This window comes from Dromiciops gliroides, chromosome 3 (genome assembly GCF_019393635.1).
Source record: "Dromiciops gliroides isolate mDroGli1 chromosome 3, mDroGli1.pri, whole genome shotgun sequence".
Lineage (NCBI taxonomy): Eukaryota > Metazoa > Chordata > Mammalia > Microbiotheria > Microbiotheriidae > Dromiciops > Dromiciops gliroides.
The window spans coordinates 341250964-341272261 of NC_057863.1; the positions used below are offsets into that span (position 1 = coordinate 341250964).

Below are 21298 nucleotides of genomic sequence, written 5' to 3' on the forward strand. Positions count from 1 at the left end.
AGGAAAAGGAAATTTCTCAGACTGAAGACTCTTAACTAGAAAGGGTTGGGGTCTCAGAGTCTGTCTGGTCCAGGCCTTTCCTGACTCCTGACTAGGAAAGAGGTACTTAAGAGTTCTTTCCTCTCAGAAATGCCTCACCCTCATTTTTCCCCCTTTAATGTGGTATTTCACATTTCCAATGTTTTATCAGTGCCTTGCCCTGGAGCCCCTCCCTTAGACTCAAGGACCATTTCCTGCCTCTTGACGCCATACTTTTCGGAACTCACCGATGAGGAAGTTGGCATAGGCTGCAGTGGTGCCGTACTGTTTCTCCAGGAATTTGTTGAGGAAAGTGGAGAGGCCAGCGATGACTGAGGAGAAGCTGCACTGAGCCAGGACCACCAAGACAAACAGGGGGTTCATCAGAAGTCTCACGAAAATTCGAGGAAACCCTGAGAAAAAAACATAGATTTATGGCAGGTCCTGGTCTCTCAGATGAAGCAGCTGGGGGCTCTTATCTGTTATTCTTGTTGGTTTTGATTTTTTAAATAAGACTATGATGAGAGAGGCAGTGTAGTCTATTAGGTGGCATGTTGGCCTCAGAGTCAGGAGAACCTGGGTTCGAGTCTTGCCTTTGACACATTCTGGTTGTGTGACCCTGGGTATATTATTTAACTCTCTGTCCCCAAGTAACTTTCTAAGACTAAAAGCTATGAAGCAAAGATCTACATTAGTAAAGGGAATTCTCTCATCAGGAGTTTCCTGCATCACAGAATTCTCAAGTCCTCTCCTCCCTCCTGACACCAAAAGAACCAAAACCTACAGAGAATATTTTATTCTCCTTATTCTATCTTCCACAGAGCTCTCCATCACCTCTTCAAAATGGCAGTCCGTTTTATTTTCCACAAAGGAAAACCGAGGTACAGAGCGGTTCAATGACTCAGCCAAGATTGAAACAACTAGAAAAATCTCATCTATCAGCATGTTCAAAATTATGCTGGATTTAAAAGAAGTCTGGATACAGACAAATAACATCCACAACTGACATGGAAACATGTCCCTTGGAACTGGAGACCATAGAACATGGAACATCTGCTAGTAAGTAGACAGTGCTGCACCTTGTAACAACAGGGTAAATAATATGAGGTAGATGGATTGAGCTCATTTTGACAAGGGCAGATGAACTTGAATTTCTCTGCAGGTTTGGGCTTGAATCTAGGTCTCCTGGTTTCTTATTGAAGAATTTTTCCCATGGAATCAAAACAGTTTCCAGAAAAGAATCCTTTACCTGAGCTATGTGGACTCTATTGGCTTATGAAGCTGGGGTACCACAGTGAGGGGGCATTTTCAGACCACCTGCCCTTAAGCATTCCACCACAACTTACACCAAGAAGTTCTCAGGTCCCCACCCCACCCCCCAATCCCCAAAGGAAGGAGCCCCCCTCCTGCCATCCCACATTCCACTACCCACATGCCATTCTACTGAAAGCATTAGAAACTGAAGAGCAGGAGATTTTTTTTTTTTTTTTTTTACGTTTAATGAAATCTGACATGGAGCCACTGGGTTTGATTTCCTCCATCCTCCTCATCTCATCTGCCAGAGCACTGGACATCTGATGAACAAAGAGAAAGTCTTTAAAGGTTGACCAGCTCCTTGGACTTCTAACCTCCTCCAGAGAGCTGCTCACCAGGGACTGGTGGGATGGCGCTCTCTTAAGACTTCCCTGTCCCTGAATATCATTTCTCCTGGCCACCCAGGATGCTCACCTTAAACAAACGATAATTCTAATGTATGATTATGGCAGTATTCTAACGCTTCACTCCAGTTACAAAAGGCACCAAACTGGTGAGTCAAAGAATGGCAATTTACATATTATTTCACAACAAATTTGCATGTGATTCATGCCTAAATCAAAGGTGTGCACATAAACGCTTAACAGCTTAACAGCTCCATGAAAAGCATGACACCAAAGATTTTTTAAAGTTTCTTTTCTTTTTTTCTCTTTTAGAATTTTATTTTCCAAATTACATGTAAAAGCAAATTTTAATGTGCAGTTATTAACATTTTTCTCTATCACTTTATGTCTAGACAATCTAGAAAACAATAAATTAAACCCTTGATTTGTAGCCTTGGATAATTTCAGAGGTATAAATCCTTACAATAAAAATTTAACAATCAGCTCTCCAGTCAGTAGGAGTCAGCACCAGTATCCTACTGCCCATTAGCCCATTTCTCTTCTATATTCCATAGGAAAAATTCCATGATCCTTTAGCATCTGTGATACAATGTTCTAAGTGTACTGATGTTGAATTCTCTTTCATTCTGCTAAATCTTAGTCTTTGTACTTAATCTCTCTGTCTCTGTCTCTATCTTAGTTTCTGTATCTCTCTGTTTCTTTTTCTTTCTTTCTCTCTCTTCTCTTTTTCTCTGTGCCTCTCTGTCTCTGTCTCTCTGTCTCTCTCTGACTCTGTGTGTGTCTCTCTCTGTCTCTTTCATTCTCCCACCTCATTAAAACCTTTTGCTCTTTTTTAAATTAAATTAAATTTTTTTGGTTTTATTTTTTTTTGGGTAGGCAATTGGGGAAACCTTTTACTCTTGATGGTGGTTAGTGGCTATCTCAAGGCTCTATCCTGGGCTCTCTCTTCACTCCCCCCTTACCAATCTCATAGCTTGCCTACATGGCTTTTGTTACCAGCTGGCTTGATGACTCTTCAATCCATTCTTTAGCCTTGACCTTGTTTCCTTTTTCTAGTGTCATACCTCTAGAAGTCTATAGAGGACCTCCAGGGACATGAGACACCGAGTGTCAGAAGATGGAGCTTAAAGATGTCCTTCCCATCTTCCTCCCCTGCTCAGCCCTGCCTCGGTCTCATGACCTTGGGGTTATCATTGTCCCCCTTCTCTACTCCCAATGTTATTCATGAATCCTGCCATTTTCCCCACTATGTCCTCTGGATGCCTCCCTTACATCACATTTCCAGTCATTGTAAGGACCTCGTTATACCATGATTGGATTCAATTTAATTCAATAAACATTTATTAAGGGCCTACTATGTACCAGACATTGTGCTAAGACTGGATTAAGGCCTTAGCCATGGCTTTCAGCTTCTGTTTTCCTTCAGCACTGTCATTTTTATCACATCACCTCTTCTCAAGAGCCTCCAAAGGTTCTCTGTGGCTTCAAATGGGCCAAAGTTTAGCCTCAGATGGCAATTTGAGGGCTTCCATCAACTAACTCTTTCTTTCTAGCCTCATCTCTAATCACTCCCCAAAATACTCCCTGTGCCCCTGGTGGGACCATCTGCTAATGGTTACCCATAGTCAATCTACTAAAATGCATGCCGTCTTCTGAGCCAAGAATGCCCTGCTCCTCCTCTTCACTCCTAATTGACCTTACCACCCTCTACCAGGCTGAGGCCCGGCTCAGCACTCTAACAAGCCCTGACTAACCCTTGTGCAGGGTTAGCTCTTGCTTCAGTGTGACATGATTTAAGGGATGATGAATGACACTGTCCCCAAAGACAAAGCTCTCTTCGTGTCTCCATGCCTCAGTTTCTTCCTTTCTAAAATGAAGGGGTTGGAACAGATAGATGATCTTTGTGGTCACTTCCCACTCTGGCTTTCCATGATTGAATCTCTTTCTCTTGTTGGTCTTGCCTCTCTGGGAGTGGGGAATGCATTTCGTGATTATCAGTTCTTAAGTCAAATTAATTTCTCATGAGACTGGAAAGGATTTTCAAGATGACCTAGAAAGTCTTCACCCACTCATTTTACACAGAAAGAAACTGAGGCCCAAAGAGAAGGAGTTGACTTGCCCAGAGTCACATAAGACAGTTAGTAGCAGAGCAAGATTGAGAACTCAGATCTTCTGGCTCTAAGTCCAGTGTTTTTTGTATTGCTCTTTAATAAAATGACCTTTCCTAACCCTAGGTAACAATGATAACTAATAATAGGGGGCAGCTGGGTGGCGCAGTGGATAGAGCACCGGCCCTGGAGTCAGGAGTACCTGAGTTCAAATCCGGCCTCGGACACTTAACACTTACTGGCTGTGTGACCCTGGGCAAGTCACTTAACCCCAATTGCCTCACCAAAACAAAACAAAAAACCCCAAAACAAATCCAGCCTCAGACACTTGACAATTACTAGCTGTGTGACCTTGGGCAAGTCACTTAACCCTCATTGCCCTGCAACCCCCCCCCAAACAAACAAATCAAAACTAATAATAGTAAACATTTATATAGTGCCTACCATGTGCTTTATAATGACTATCTCGTTTTATCCTTGAAACAACCCTGGGGAGTAGATGCTATTTATCCTCATTTTACATATTAGGAAAGTGAGACAAACTGAGGTTTAGTGACTTGCCTAAGGTCCCACAGCTAATAAGTATCTGAGGCTAGTTTTGAACTCAGGTCTGCCCAGCACTCTATCCACTGGGTCACCTAGCTGCTCCTAACTAGTCAGATAGCTAACTTCTTTGATAGAGAGGTAGATACTGAAAGAAAGGAGACTTGGTGCCAGGGGGTACAAAGGGAAGAGGTAGTAAAGTACAGCAGAAAGAACTCTAGGTCTGGAGTCAGGAGATGAATTCAGATCCTCCTTCTGGTATTTATTACATCTATGACCTTGAGTGAATTACTTATTCTCCCTAGAGCTCAACTTCTTTCAATAGTAAAAGGGGTTGGGGGGCAGCTAGGTGAAGCAGTGAATAAAGCAGCAGCCCTGGATTCAGGAGGACCTGAGTTCAAATCCGGCCTCAGACACTTGACACTAGCTGTGTGACCCTGGGCAAGTCACTTAACCCTCATTGCTCCGCAAAAAATAAACAAAAAAGAAAATAGCAAAGGGGCTTGAAGCAGATGACCTTTCAGGTCCTTTCTAGGGGCCTATTTCATGCTCTGGGATGAGGTTCACTTTTTTATTATACAATGCCCTTTGTTCATATATCACTTTTTATGTTCTCAAGTTTTGTGTGTCCATAGCTTATTCAACTAGACTACAGCTTATGCTTCCTTTACATTTGCCACAGTATCCAGTGACATTCAAGAAACTCTTAGTGATTATTGAATGAAATTCGTTCTTTTCCCAACTCCCCAACCCTCCTTCTTCTTATTTCATTTATTTCCTTTATCTTCTCTTTCACATACCTTCTTACCCTATGAACTCCCATTCTTTCCCCACCAAAGCAATCAGTCCCATCTCCTTACTCCTTCATCTCTGGGTTCCTCAGCTCCCTGATGGGTAATGGTAAATAATTTCAAGCTGAATATTCCTTATTGGGAAGGTGGGAAGAGGGGTGTGTGTGTGTGTGTGTGTGTGTGTGTGTGTGTGTGTGTGTGTGTGTGAGAGAGAGAGAGAGAGAGAGAGAGAGAGAGAGAGAGAGAGTGGTCCAGAGAGAGGGCAGAGAGGGAGAAGAACAGAGAAGAGAGGTGCTGAACTCAACTTCTGACAACTTCATATATTCATAGGCCGTGTACAAGCTGAGCCTCAGCTGTGACTAGAGCACTGAGGGGGTCTGCTCCAATTTGGAGCTCCCCAGACTCTAAGCCAGGTAGTTTGCAGAGGTCACCTGTTCTCACTAAAGGGAGAGGGAGAAGAGGATGTTTGGAGAGAGAGAGAGAGAGAGAGAGAGAGAGAGAGAGAGAGAGAGTGTGTGTGGGGGGTGTCTGTGCAAGTCGATAAGATGGTGACCAATTCTAACTTCTCTTATTAAGTTCTCCCATGATTCTCCTCCAATCCCTTGGAAAGATAGTCCCAAACTCTGAGAGTCTTACCTGTTTTCCTCTGGCCATGCTCCGTGGGAAGAAAAAAAATGGGAAAGATGTGATGATCAAGCAGCCTGAGGCAATGAGCAGGCCTAGCCACCAGGCTCCAATCCATCGTGGGTCTGCGGGGCTCATGTTCACATCAGCTGGAGAGAAGTAATAATAACGATAATGATGATGATGTTTATAATAACGAATTATCAACCAATCACTAAATAATTAATTAAATGATGAATAGTTTATAATAGTTAACTTTTATATAGGTTTTAAGATGTGTAAAGTGCTTTACAAGTGGTAACTCATTTGATTCCTCACAACAACTTTGTGAGGTAGGTGCTATTATTACAGATAAGGAAACTGAGGCAGGGAGCAGTTAAATGACTTGCCCGGAGTCACCCAGCTAGGGAGTGTCTGAGGCAAGATTCAAGCTCAGGTCATCTTGACTCCAAGTACTGTACTCTATCCACTCTGTCACCAAAGACACCTATGTTTCCCACCTTTTTTTTTTTTTTGGTGAGGCAATGGGGGTTAAGTGACTTGCCCAGGGTGACACAGCTAGTAAGTGTCAAGAGTCTGAGGCCAGATTTGAACTCATGTCCTCCTGAATCCAGCATCAATGCTCTTCCACTGCACCACCCAGCTACCCCGAAACTTATCTCTTAATGGCTCCATGAAAGAGAGGAAAATAACCATTTCCTGGGTTTGTAGTTTAATTAGACAAATGATGCTGTGGAAAGAGGTAGCAAAAGTACAGTGGAAAAAACAATAAGTCTGGAGTCAGGGGACTAGGGTTCAAATCCTTCTTCTGGTACTTACTACATCTAAGACCTTGAGTTAATCACTTGTTCTCCCTAGGGCCCACCTCCCTCAGTAGTAAAGTGAGGGGCTTGGAGTAGATGGATTTCCAGGTATTTCATCATCAGACAACTAAATAGCTTCCCTTTCCTTCACCCTTTTCCTCTGAAGAAGGAACATTTGTAATGTCTTTTAGGAGCAACAAGGGTGGCTGAGACTGGGGTCTCCTTCATAGTTACTTTCACTGGTTTCAGACTCCAGCGAACCTCTGTTGTGAATAGACCAGGTGGAGATTCCTGAGAGAGTAGAGGGAAGAAGGAAGGCAAAAAGGAAGAAAGGGAGGGAGAGAGGGAATAAAAGAGGAAAGGGAGAGAAGGAAAGGAGGGAGGAAGGGAGAAAGGGAAGAGAGAGGGAAAGAAAGAAGGGAGAAAGGGAAGGAAAGGAGGTATGGAGGGAGAGAGGGAAGGAAAGGAGGGAGGGAGAAAGGGAAGAGAGAGGAAAAGAAAGAAGGGATAAAAGGAAGGAAAAGAGGTATGGAGGGAGAGAGGGAAGGAAAGAAGGAAGTAGGGAGAGAAAAGGAAGGAAAGGAGGTAGGGAGGGGGAGAGGGAGGGAAGAAGGGAAGGTCTTAGAAACTGCATCCATTAGCTGAGCTACAGGGAGCCTCAGTCCTAACTTCCCTTCTTTCTATAGTGATCAATTCCTTTTCTTGTCAGACCCCAAAGAGAAATGAGCCTGGGGGCTTTCTGACTAAATGAGGGAAGCACCAGTTAATTGAAGAGGTTGTATAGATTGGATACTTATCCTCTTCTAAGTCCCAGGAGGGGACTGGCTTCTCTCTGTCCAATAAATTCTATCATAACTAGGCAAATCAGCCCTGGGATTGACAGCTCCCTTGGGGAGAGAAAATCCATCAGGTCCCAGCAACCTACTTGTGACTGTCCTGTCTGCATTGACGTGGTCTGTCTCAGACTAAGCTCTGGGAGCAGGGGCAGGACTGCTTTCCCTGGCTTGTACCACATCATGAATGCTTACTAGCTTATATCCAGATAGAGATTTAAAGCTCACAAAGGGCTTTATATCCATTATCTTATGGCATCTAGGTGGCTCTGTGGATAGAGTATTGGACCTTTAGTCAGGAAGATCTAAGTTCAGATCTGGCTTCAGACAACAGTGTGACCCTGGACAAGTCACTTGGGTCTGTCTGCCTCAGTTTCCTCAACAGTAAAGTGGGGGTAATAATAGCACCTACCTCTCAGGGTTGTTCTGAGGATTAAATGAGATATTTGTATGGTTTTTGTTTTGTTTTTGTGGGGCAATGAGGGTTAAGTGACTTGCCCAGGGTCACACAGTTAGTGTCAAGTGTCTGAGGCCGGATTTCAACTCAGGCCCTCCTGAATCCAGGGCTGGTGCTTTATGCCCTGTGTCACCTAGTTGCCCCTAGATGAGATATTTGTAAAGTACTTTGCTTTTTTTGTTGTTGTTATTCAGTTGTTTCAGCCTTGTCTGACTTTGTGACCCCTTGTAGGATTTTCTTGGCAAAGATATTGAAGTTATTTGCCATTTCCTTCTTGCCCAGGGCCACCCAGCTAGTAAATGTCTGAGACTGAATTTGAACTCAGGAAGATGAATCTTCCAGATTCCAAGCCCAGAATTCTATAGATTGTGCCAACTAGCTGCCCCTTGTAAACCTTAAAGTGATACATAAATGTTGCCTCTTTATGTAAATCTCACAGCAACCCCAGTGTAGGTGAAGTAGGTTTTTACCTTATCCATTGTATAGGTGAGGAAACTGAGGCTCAGAGGGGTTAAGGGGTCCACCCAAGGTTGCAGGGCTGTGAAGTACTTACAACTTGCTACTTAAGGAGGGAGGAAGGGTGAGAGGTTTGGGGTTGGAATTATCTAGGTAACTGCCATAGTCTCCAAACTGAGGGGCAGCTAGCTCAGTGTTGTACACAGAGGGCTAGACTCAAGCATCGAATCTCAACCCTGAGACCTGGAAACAGGAAGACCAGAGTTTGCATCCCACTTCAGATGCTCGCTAGCCATGTAACCCCAGCCCACTTAACCTTTCCCAGGCTCTGTCTCCTCATCTGTAAAATGGGGATAATCATAGCCAGCTACCTCCAAGGGTTTCTGTAAGGATCCAATAGATGCTTTTTGCATAGTTATTTGAAACCTTAAAGGGCTACATTAATATTTACTAGTACTATTTTTGGTTAGAGTTTGGAAGGGTGACTATGATGAATGTGTAGTGAAATCCTTCACAGATGATTGGTGTTCTACATACTCACCTGTCTTGACCCTTCCATAATCGACAAAGATCTGCAGCATGACCGACCCCAGCAGGTATCCGAAAGCTGGTCCAAAGACAGCGATGGCAAATAAGATTGCTGGAGAAAAGAGGAGAAAAGTGTTACACCAACAGTTTCACTGAAGGATCCAATCTGAGGAACAGAGTAGGAGGAGAAGAATTTTGTCTTTCCATCCAAAGGGAAGCAATTACTTAACAATAACAAAACAGAACAAATCATTCCCAATCCCATGGGCCCTTAGTTGGAAAGGGCCTCATCAAGGTCAGCCCCTTACCTCAAACATGACTGCCTCGGTAACATTCCTAACTAGGCCATCATTCAGCTTCTGGTGGAGAATCACTGCCCATGGATCTATGTGAGGATATCCCCGATTGTCAAGGAAGCTTGTCCTTATGTTGATCTAAAATTTGCCACCCTGAAATTTCTGGATCTGGGACCAAGCAGAACAAACCTAACCCCTAATTCAAATCAATTGGGTGAAAAGCATTTGCTTTTGTTATAAAGATCTAAATTTGCAAAAAAAAAAATTTCTTTGCAAAAGATTTTTTTAATCCTCCATTTCACCCTTCATTTTTCTTTGGCTAGAGAGACTAGGCCACCCACATTATTAATCATTTCTTAACAGGGGAAGGTGTGGGATTTTTGTGCATCATTCTTTAGTAGCTTCTATGCCACACAGACAGATGTACTGTCCACATTCAGATCTATGGTATACTTTACACTCCCTTCCTGGCCACCCATGATGCCAAAGCAATTGAATACCAAAAGCAAATAAGACCATAAGAGGCTATGTGGTCCATTTTTACACTTAAAACCAGACAAATAGTCTTTAAAGGTCTACAAAATAGTGCCAGGCTTGGAGTCAGGAAAGACTCCTCTTCCTCAGTTCAAATCTGGCCTCAGAAGCTTACTAGGTCGCTTAACCCTGTTTGCCTCAGTTTCCTCATCTATCAAATGAGCTGGAGAAGGAAATGGCAAACCACTCCAGTATCTCTACCAAGAAAACCCAAAATGGGGTCAGGAAGAATCAGACACGATGGAGAAATAACCATTAATACAGAGTGGGAGGGGCAGCTAGGTGGTGCAGTGGATAGAGCACAGGCCCTGGATTTAGGAGGACCTGAGTTCAAATCTGGCCTCAGACACTTAACACTTACTAGCTGTGTGACCCTGGGCAAGTCACTTAACCCCCATTGCCTCACTAAAAAAAATACAGAGTGGGAAAAATCCATTATTTTTGTATAGTGATTTAAGTTTTACAAATGAGTTTCTTATGACAATACTGTGAGGCAGGTAATCCTAGTATTAAACTTATTTTAAGCATGAGGAAACTGAAACTCAAATAAGTTAAGCCCCTATTCAATAAACTCAAATGTCTCTGTTACCAGTATTAAATATAAAATCATCTGTTTGATTTTTAAAGCCCTTCATAACCTGGCCCCTTTCTATTTTTTAAGTCTCCTTATGCCTTCCATCCCTCCAGGTCTCTGTGATTCAGGGATATTTGTCACCTTGCCACTCCTTGAACAGGGCCCTCGAGCATTTTTGCTGTCTGTCCCCATGCCTTCTCTCCCTCCTCATCTCTTCCTCTTGGCTTCTTTCAAGTCTCAGCTATAAATTCCATTTTCTACAAGAAGCCTTTCTGAATCCCTCTTTTTTTTTTTTAATAGAATTTTATTTTCCAAGGCAATTGAGGTCAAGTGACTTGCCCAGGGTCACACAGCCAGTAAGTGTTAAGTGTCTGAGGCCAGATTTGAACTCAGGTCTTCCTGACTCCAGGGCCACTGCTCTATCCACTGTGCCACCTAGCTGCCCCCCCCATCCCTCTGAATGCTAATTCTTTTCCTCCATTGATTATCTCCAATTTCTCCTGTATACATCTTATTTATGCATACTTGTTTGAATGTCATCTCCTCCATTAGACTGTGAACTCCTTTAAGTCAGACACTATGTTTTGCCTTTCTTTGTCCCTAGCACTTAGCACAGTGCCTGGTACATAGTAGATATTGAATAAATGGTTGTTGACTCGAATGACTTGACTCAAGTGATTGGTCCCAGAAACTGTCTCCTGTAAAATTAGAATTCAGTTCACCCAACTGGTGCTCTATCCACTACCCCACACTGCCTCCTAGTGGAGGGCAGCTGCTGTTGTGTGGTTAGACTTGTCTAGTCTTAGGGACTAGAGACAAGGGAGCAAGTCTTTAGCACCTTACATAAGGCTTTGTACCATTTTAATAAATGCTGGATTGGTTTGAAGTAGATCATTAGTTTCTAAACTAACTAATCCATCAACCAACAGGTATTTATTAATTACCTGTTTTGTGCCAGATGCTGTCCAAAGCACTGAAAATACAAGTGCAAAGACTGTTTTAGTCCCCACTTACAAGACACATATTCTAATGGGTAAGACAAGCGCATATAAAATATATGTGGGGCAGCTAGGTGGCGCAGTGGATAGAATACCGGCCCTGGAGTCAGGAGTACCTGAGTTCAAATCCTGCCTCAGATACTTAACACACACTTACTAGCTGTGTGACCCTGGGCAAGTCACTTAACCCCAATTGCCTCACTAAAATATATATATATATATATATATATATATATATATATATATACACACACATATATATATATATATATACTAAATGCAAAGTTAATACATATATTTGTATATTTGCATATAGAAAGTAGTTAAAGACAAGGTAGTTTTGGAGGGAGCGCACTAGCAATTGGGGGATCAGGAATGGCTTCATGCACAAGATGGACCTTGGGCTGAATCTTAAAGGAAGGGAAAAATTCCATGAAGTAGGGGTAAGGAGAGAGGGTGAACTCTAGTCATGTGGGACAGCTAGTACAAAGGGATGAAAATAAGAGATGAAATCCTGTAAGGAATAGAGAGCAGGACAATTTAGCTTAAGACATTGAAAGCATTAAGTTGTTAGGGCTGGGCTCCCACAATCTGTTGTTCTTCAGTGAGAAAGGGAAAAATAATAAAAAGGAACAATTAGGAAAGTTTTCCCTAAAGCTGTTTATTCTTGTCTGTTCCTTCCCTTGGATGGGCACCATGGTTTCTCAGAGAGCGAAATAGAGGACAAGGTCGAACTCGCCCAGAGATTGACTGCCAGCATGGTACTGATCCCCAAGTCCAATAACAATTATATAAATATAATCATTCTGATGTAACAAGGGTAGCCTATGCCAGGGAGAACAATCATTGTGACATTTTTAAAAGGCCAGGCAGGGAGTATGTCAATGGGAAATGGAAACCACAAGGATCCCAATGGGCACATCCCTGGTGGCAATAGATTAAATTCATGTGTCTGTAATATGATGATGACAGTAATCTGGTGAGTATTTGCCCTTCTTTGCAATATAGAGTTAGGAGAGCTCCTGGGACAAATGATCAGAGTGGGGAGAGGATGGGGGCACAGAAGAGAAGGAAGGAGGAAAAAGACTGAGGGCTACTTGGTATTTCAGCTTAGATACCAGCTATCTAGTGATATGAGGATCTTTTTTTTTTTTTTTTGGTTGTTTTTAGTAGACCTCTGATTTCATTAGTACAGGAAACTGCTGGTACAAAACTCCCAATATCAGTTCAAGCCAACTTATAATTTTGGGAGATGGTTGGAACACCAAGAGGTTACGTGACTAGTCCAGGGTCATGTAATCAGTTTGTATCACAGGTAGAACTTGAACCCAGATCTCACTGACTTGAAGGCCAGCTCTATTATCTATGCCATTCTGTCTTTCTAACATCAGGGTCTTTAAGACTGTAATGGGATTTTCAGGAAAAGGACAGGAATTTCCACAAAGCTGTACTAGTCTAGGGCTGAAATCGGTCACAAAATGGCCCCAGGACCTTGTCACTGACGAGTCTGACCTGTGAGTTTTCTAACTCATGGCCTCCTTCACACCGTGGAAAATTGTCAACTTTATAAACATGATGTTAAAAGGAACCTCTCAGTAAGTCCTTAGGTTTATTTTCCTACCTTTAGGTAAGCACAGATCACATGGTTCATAGACCATTAGCGCCAGAATAGACTTGAGAGATAATTTAGTACTTTTTCAGGTGGGGAAAGTGAGGCTGAGTGGTTTATAGTTCACTTTAACTTTTGCTAAACTACTGTAAGCAAAGGAGTTTTCCTTCTAGAAAATTACCCAGGATTGTTCATCATCAGGTATCCAGATGTTAGATAAGCCAGAATACCTAGCAAAGGCCTCATCAAAGACCAAACTGAAGGCTACTAAGGGTTTAGCAGAACAAAAATGTGAGCATCTTCTAATTCCAACGTCCCTCCTGTTCTCTTCATAGATGCTACTTACAAATGTATAAAGGTGAGTTATTTGGTTCAGCGAAATCATCCACGTAGGAGATGCCAAAGGGTTGAATGGGGACTGTCCCAATGCCAGCCAAGAGTTGAGCAACCACCATCACAGCCCACATACTACTGGTCTCCTTTTTGGGATCCCGAAAAACATTCTGACACTTATTTGGAACAAATTCCGGCCTATTCTTATGGCAGATTGCTTGCAGTTGACTGCTGTTTCCTGCAATGAGAACACATCAAATCATTATTGCCACCACCAGTCATTCTAAAAGCAGGTAGCAGCATACAGGTTCTTCCCCAGAAGTGGCAAGCTGATTACTAGTTCTTGGAAAAGAGACATTCTAATGACTTTTGTCTGTCTTTTGGTCAAAAGAAAGTCAATATTCATATCATTAATAAATCATGTTATACATTTTCAGACAAGGTCAAATGGGATTTTGTTTTGCTTGACTATGCATATTTTATTTCAATGGTTTTGTTCTGCTTTGGGGGGAGAGGGTGCTGGAATGGGAGGGAGACAAAATAAATGCTTGTTAATTGAAAAATAATTTAAAAAAATAAGTCATTCACAAGTTTTTTTTATAAAGATCTCATTTTTTTAAATATATAGGGAACTGAGCCAAATTTACAAACATAAGATCCACTCTCCAGTTAATAAAGAGTCAAAGGATACAAATAGGCAGTTTTCAGAAGAAGAAATCAAAGTTATCAATAGTCACATGAAAAAATGCTCTAATGCCTACTGATTAGAGAAATGCACATTAAAACAACTCTGAGATACCATCTCAGACTTGTCAGATTGGCTAACATAACAGAAAAAAATGACAAATGCTAGAGGGGATATAAATTATCCAACCATTCTGGAGAACAATTTAGAACTATGCCTAAAGGGCTATAAAATTGTGCATACCCCTTGGCCCAGGATTACCACCCCTAAGTCTGTTTCCCAAAGAGATTTTTAAAGAAAAAGGATCTATTTGTACAAAATTATTTATATCAGCTTTTTTTTGTGTGTGTGGTGGCAAAGAATTAGAAACCGAGGGGATGCTTTTCAATTGGGGAATGGTTAAGCAAGTTGTGGTATATGATTGTGAGAGAATGTTATTGTGCTATAAGATATGATGAGCAGGATGGTTTCAGAGAAACCTGGAAAAACTTATATGAACTGATTCTAAGTGAAGTGAGAACGCTATACTTAGGAGAACACTATGTAAAATAACAACAATATTATACAATGAGCAACTGTGAAAGACTTGGTTATTCTTTTTTTTTGTTTTGTTGTTTTTTTTAGTGAGGCAATTGGGGTTAAGTGACTTGCCCAGGGTCACACAGCTAGTAAGTATTAAGTGTCTGAGGCCGGATTTGAACTCAGGTCCTCCTGAATCCAGGGCCAGTGCTTTATCCACTGCGCCACCTAGCTGCCCCAAGACTTGGTTATTCTGATCAAGACAATGATTTAATACAATTCCAAAGAACTGATGAACTCAATGCAGATTGAAGCATACTTTTCTCAAGTTTATTTTCCTTGTTTGTGTTGTGTTTTCTTTTGCAACATGGCTACTATGGAAATATGTTTTGCTTGACCTCACAAGTATAATCAAAATCAAATTGCTTGCCTTTTCAAGGAGTGGGAAGGGGTGGGAGAGAGGAAGAGAACTGGAACTCAAAATTTAAAAAAAAAATGATTATTTAAACATTTTACATATAATTGGGAAATATCTAATGAAATAAAAAAAAATAATTTTAAAAACTGTCATACACTAATCAGGTTTGGGATCTCCAGGAACATAAATCAAGTTATGTAACTACAGGGTTTAGCATCATGTAGAGACCCCACAGATAGACTGACTCATATAAGAAGGATACTGGGAAGCATGTGCACTTTTGCTCCACTGCTGGGGTCCTCATCTTTGTCTGGTCTAGGAAACTGAAGCTATACTCAAAGCTGCTCTCAGAAAGCGGGCTATTCAGATACAGCCTGACCACCAGCTGGCCCATAGGTCTTAGAAGGTGGAGATTACATGCTGAGATGGACAGAGGGAGCTGGAGTCTCTTATAGAAACACCAATCAAACGCGAGCAAAACATTTAAAAAATAAACAGAAGAGAGAAGGAAGTAGAGAAGGGGACAGGGACAAACAGGACAATGTGGGTCCTACCATATTGAATTTATCATACACTTAAAAAAGACAAGTTGTACATAACAGAGATTTATGGTTTCATACACAATCCTTTTTGTCTTATTCTTTGTGTGTGAAAATGTTCGTGTTTATCTTGTTCATGATTTTAAAAAAAATACCCACAAGGACTTGCCCCCAAAATGCACCAATCATGAGTAGGTAAAATGAAGTTATATAGAAGAATTGGTGGGGAATAAGCATTTATATAGCACCTACTATGTGTCAGGTATTGTGCTAAACCCTTTTTACAAATATTATCTCATTTGATCCTCATATCAACCTTTGCGGGTATTGTTGTTCACTTGTTTTCAGCCATGTCCAACTCTTCATGACTCCATTTGGGGTTTTCTTGGCAAAAATACTGAAGTGGTTTTCCATTTCCTTCTCTGGCTCATTTTAAAGATGAGGAAACTGAGGCAAACAGGGTTAAATGACTTCCTAGCTAGGAAGTGTCTGAGGTCAGATTTGAACTCATCGAAATGAGTCTTCCTAATTCTAGGACTGGCTCTCTATCTTCTGGGTCAACCACCTACCTGACTTTGAAGGTAGGTGCTGCTATTATGCTCAACATACAGCTGAGGAAACTGAAGCAAACTGAAGTGTCTTGCCCAAGGTCACAGAGCTAGTAAGTATCTGAAGCTAGATTTGAATTCAGGTCCTCCTAAATTCAGGCCTGGTGTTCTATTCACTGTGCCAACAGCTGCCAAATGAATAGAATGACTGTAGAATGAGCAACAATTAATTGCTATCTGCATATTCTCCCTCCTCTTCCTCTGGGTGAAGGACTTGATCTAGCTAGTCTGTATCAGGTCACTCTTGCAAGGCCTGTGACAAGTAACACACAGACTAGAGAGTACACAAGTTCAAAGTCCCAGTTCTTAACAATAGAATGTCAGTTTCTTGAGGGCAGGGTGTTTTCCCCCCACATTTTTGCTTCTGTATCCCTAGTATTTAGAACAATGGCTATACAATAGAGGCTTGTTGATTGACTAACTCCAGTCAAAGGAGGCACTAGATGAATCAGTGTGGGTTTTTCACTATTTCCAGCCTGGGACAGTGGAAAGAATTCAGGAGTGGGGAGTCAGAGGATCTAAATTTGAATCCTGCCTCTTCCTACCTGCATGATGTTGGGCAAGTCAATAACATCTCTTTTCCTCAGTTTCTTAATCTTCAAAACTAGGGTGTCCATCCTCTGGGGCCCTTTCCAGTTCTAAACCTACAATCCTACCATTTGGCTTTTCCATCCTGGGTTTATCACTTTCATGGGATCCTGGAAGAGCTATGAGTAGACCAGTGAGAATGTGACCCCATTGAGGAAAGGGACAGGAACCTCTGGCCTTGTGTCAGGCAGGTCATGTGTGGGTATATATACACATCTATGTTGTGTGTTATAATGTACATATAAAATGTGTACATGTATTTATATATATAGGATGTGTATATATAAACATATACCTACACAATATATTTTACTTGTGTGTATGTAACATATAATATAGATGTGTATGTATATATACACGTATCCACATGTATAGACATTTTATATATTCACACATAAAATGTGTGTATACACATACAAACACATCTATTTTATATATGTATATATAATGTTATGTTATATATGTATATATAATGTTATATATTATGTATAGTATACCTTGACTAGGACCATCATCAGTACAAAAATACACATAGAGTACTTTAAAATTTACAAAGGACTTTCTTCACAGTAGTCCTGGGAGGTAGGGATTATTATCTCCAGTTTTTATAGGTAAGGCAACTGGGTCCCACAGAAATGACTTGCCTAAGGTCACAAAGCTGGGACTCAAACATGGGTGCTCCATATTCAGGCCAGAACAAAGCACTTGCTGTTCTTCTTTCTGACCTTCTAAGGGAAAAGGTTAGTCTTAAGCACCAGCAGGCCTCCTGGCATTCCTTTTCCCCAGTTCTATCAAATAGTCTCTGATAGGAGAAAGCAAATCCAAGTAATCAAGGCAGAGGAAGGGTCAAGCATGTGCATCTTGCATGGGGTGTGTCCATAAGACTTTACAGAGCCCTTGGAATGTTAGCCCTGGAAAGGCCTTAGATGTCATCTCAGACAACCCCCCTCACTTAACAGATGAAGAAACTGAGGCAGCATCCTAATACATCACAGGCTCAGGCCTCTTCTGTGTAGTCTCCTGCAGTAACCATGTAGCCTGGAGGTTCATTATGACAGCTGACAAGAATTTTGCCTGAATGAAGATAGCTGCACCAGCCCCTCTGTTTCTAATTTGCTCCCATCTTAAACAATCAACATTGTTGATGGTATTCCTCTGGGCTGCGGTCTTTTAGGAGGGTTTTTTTTTCCATTTCCTTCCCTTTTAAAAATATATTTTTCTTCATTGCAATGGAAACGGCTGACATACCAGTCCTTGTTTTATAAAGGCAACCCACTAAAATCTAATTCAATTCTGTTCAGTTTAATTCACATTTATAAGATCTCCCATAAGGGCAGGGAGGGCAGGGGAGGGAAAGGAAGCAATCATGATAAAATGGAAAGAGTGAAGAATTTATATTTCTTTTCTTTTCTTTTTTTTTTTTTTAGTGAGGCAATTGGGGTTAAGTGACTTGCCCAGGGTCACACAGCTAGTAAGTGTTAAGTGTCTGAGGCTGGATTTGAACTCAGGTACTCCTGACTCCAGGGCCAGTGCTCTATCCACTGTGCCACCTAGCTGCCCCAAGAATTTATATTTCAATCCTAGCTCTGCCACTTGTAGAAAGGTCCCACTATTTGTGATTTGGGGCAAATATATTACTTGACTTAGTTGTCTTGTCTGTAAAATGGGAGAGATGGACTAGCTGGCCCTCTTCCAGTTTCTAAATCTTAGCATCCTAAGAGGGTATGAACAGTCCTCATCTCATTTTAGCATTGATTAAGCACCTTCTGTGGTCAAAGTACTGCACTAACTACTGTAGAGGATAAAACACTGTCCCTGCCTTCAGGCTTCTTACACTCTAGCAGGAGAAATAAGATCTATATGCAAGTAACTATAATCCGAATCAAAGTGGCATAGTTAGTCAGCACCAGGTACCAGGCTAAGCACTAGGGATACAAAGAAAGGCAAAAGATAGCCCCTGTCCTTGAGGAGCTCACAATCCAATGAAGGCAACAACATTAAAAACAACTATGGGGGGGCAGCTAGGTAGCGCAGTAATAAAGCACGGGCCCTGGATTCAGGAGTACCTGAGTTCAAATCTGGCCTCAGACACTTGACACTTACTAGCTGTGTGACCCTGGGCAAGTCACTTAACCCCCATTGCCCCGCAAAAACCAACCAAACAAACAAAAAACCAGCTATGTACAAACAGGCTAAGTAGGAAATTGTTGTTCATCCTTCATTTTTGAAGAGGCCCAATGATATCATAGGGTGATGTCTTGACTTGCATGTGAATTGGATTTAACTGAGACAGAGTTGCACAAAGTAATCAGCTTCACTTTCTCTTCCAATGTCATTGAAGGCCAGTAGCAGGACAAAAGTCAAGAAGACTGATGATGGCCTGGAATGCAATGGATGACCTTGGTGTCTTTGATGCCTGACCAAGCTCTAAGCTTCCCACTTCATGGCCATTGTAACAAATTGCCTAATCCACCAGAAATATTCAACAAAGGGAAGACAGTAGAATTAAGAGGGATTGGGGGGAGAGGGGTGCAGCTAGGTGGCGCAGTGGATAAAGCACCTGCCCTGGATTCAGGAGTTCCTGAGTTCAAATCTGGCCTCAGATACTTGACACTTACTAGCTGTGTGACCCTGGGCAAGTCACTTAACCCCCATTGGCCCACAAAAAAAAAAGAGGGATTGGAAAAGACTTATTGAAGAAGGTGGGGTTTTAGCTGGGATTCGAACAAAGCCAGGGAAGCCAAGATGCAGAAGAGAGTGAGAGTATTCCAGGCATGGAGGACAGCAAGAGAAAATGCCTGGAGAAGAGAGAGAGAGAGAGAGAGAGAGAGAGAGAGAGAGAGAGAGAGAGAGAGAGAGAGAGAGAGAGAGAGAGAGAAAATTTTGTTGCAGGAGTCCTAAGTCTTAGCCATATTGGGTGTGGGACCCTGGACAAGTCACTTCACCTCACAGTGGGTGGGATAGCTAAGATGATGACAAGTTGCTGACCCGCATTGGCAGAAGGAGTTTCTTCACCTCATAGTTCTCTATACCAATGAGATCACTGATCTGGTCCTGATCCCTACAAATCATTAATAATATAATAGGTAGAAACAAAATGTTCTGAAAGACCAGAGAAGGGAGAGATCACTTTTGACCAGGAGTATCAGAGAAGGCTTCCTGGAGAGGAAGCAATTAAACAGGGTTTTGAAGGAGAAATAGGATTTCATTCAATAAAGACAGGGGGAGGGAGTATGCCATATCACACTCATTCCAAATATCCAATACACTGTATGTGGAGCAAAGGTAGAGAGACCAAATTTAGTGGAACAGTGCTTCACTTTCAAAGCACTAGCACCCAGGGCAGCTAGGGGGCACCAAAGTGCATAGAGTGCCAGGCCTGGAGTCAGGAAGACATTCATCTTCCTGAGTTCAAATCCAGCTTCAGATACTTCCTAGCTGTGTGACCCTGTGCAAGTCACTTAATCCTGTTTGCCTGAGTTTCCTCATCTGTCAAATGATCTGGAGAAGGAAATGGCAAACCACTCCAATATATTTGCCAAGAAAACCCCAAATGGATTCATGAAGAGTCAGACAAGACTGAAAAGACTCAACAACAACAACAGAACCTAGAGTCATGGAACAAAATATGTTTAGCCTGAAAGGACATTTGGAGATCATTCACCGAAAGGATTTTTCTTTCATCTTTTTAAGGAATTGTAACAGGGCAGAGCTCCCCGTGAGGAAGGCTTGCTATTGGGATAAAGGGTTTTATATTAATCCTTCAACTACACTACCTACCTTGCATTTGTGCTACATAAACTAACACATGTGTTCATTGTCTTCTTTGTTGGAATGTAAACATCTTTGTGGTCATTCTCTTGGATGAAGTTATTGATTGTTTCTATGATTTGTTGTTTGACCCGCTCATTCTTTAGGATGAGATGATTTGGTTTCCAATAAATTTTTAGTCTATCTTTCCATGGCCCCTTATTATAGAATGTAAATATCTTGAGAGCAGGAATCAATTCATTGTAGGCTTTGTACCCCTCAGCATCTAGCACAACACCTGCCACATAATCAACACTTAAAGGAATGTCAATTAGGGCAAAGAATCCTAAAAGAAGGCCATGGGGGGGGCTGATATAGCATGGGGAGTCCTCTCTACCTCTTATATTACCTTCTCACCCCCGCCACCCCTACACAATCCCCTCCCACCAGCTCCCTACCTTATAGGATTGTTGTAGGGATCCAAAAAGAAAAATAATTGTAAATTTCTTTAGTGCCTGACACATGGTAAGTGCTATATAAATGTTAGCTATTATTATTATAGGTTTTATCTTTTTTTTTTGCAGGCAATGGGGGTTAAGTGACTTGCTCAGGGTCACACAGCTAGTAAGTGTCAAGTGTCTGAGGCCGGATTTGAACTCAGGTCCTCCTGAATCCAGGGTTGGTGCTTTAACCACTGCGCCATCTAGCTGCCCCCTATAGGTTTTATCTTACGTGATTCCACAATACAGCATATACTGAGTTTCCAATAAATTTCCCTTAGGCTTCTGTCTGCTTAGCTGGAGCAATGTTCAGGAAATCAACTAATGCAGGTGTGGTCTTGAAAGTCACACTTCTCACTGATGAGAACTTTTATGACGTCACAGGGAATAGTATAGTTTCAAGGAAGGAGAGAGCATGATTGTCAGCCAGGACTATGTCCTATAATGTTTGGGGGTGGAATGACCTGAACCAGGTAGAGAAAAGGGGGAAATGACCTTTGTAGGACAGACAAGAAAAACTGAGGTGGA

The 21298-nt window shown here is 41.8% G+C and overlaps 1 protein-coding gene across 1 annotated transcript in view; it reads right to left on the bottom strand.

Moving 5' to 3' along the window:
- Nucleotides 1-21298, bottom strand: part of SLCO2A1 (solute carrier organic anion transporter family member 2A1) — a 173312-nt gene that overhangs the window by 32659 nt on the left and 119355 nt on the right. Inside the window, exons 4-8 of the mRNA XM_043995108.1 lie at nt 13177-13401; nt 8833-8931; nt 5755-5891; nt 1514-1592; nt 267-431 (exon numbers count right to left, since the gene is read on the bottom strand). Coding sequence (XP_043851043.1) covers nt 267-431; nt 1514-1592; nt 5755-5891; nt 8833-8931; nt 13177-13401 — 705 coding nt within the window. The remainder of the gene's footprint in view (nt 1-266; nt 432-1513; nt 1593-5754; nt 5892-8832; nt 8932-13176; nt 13402-21298) is intronic.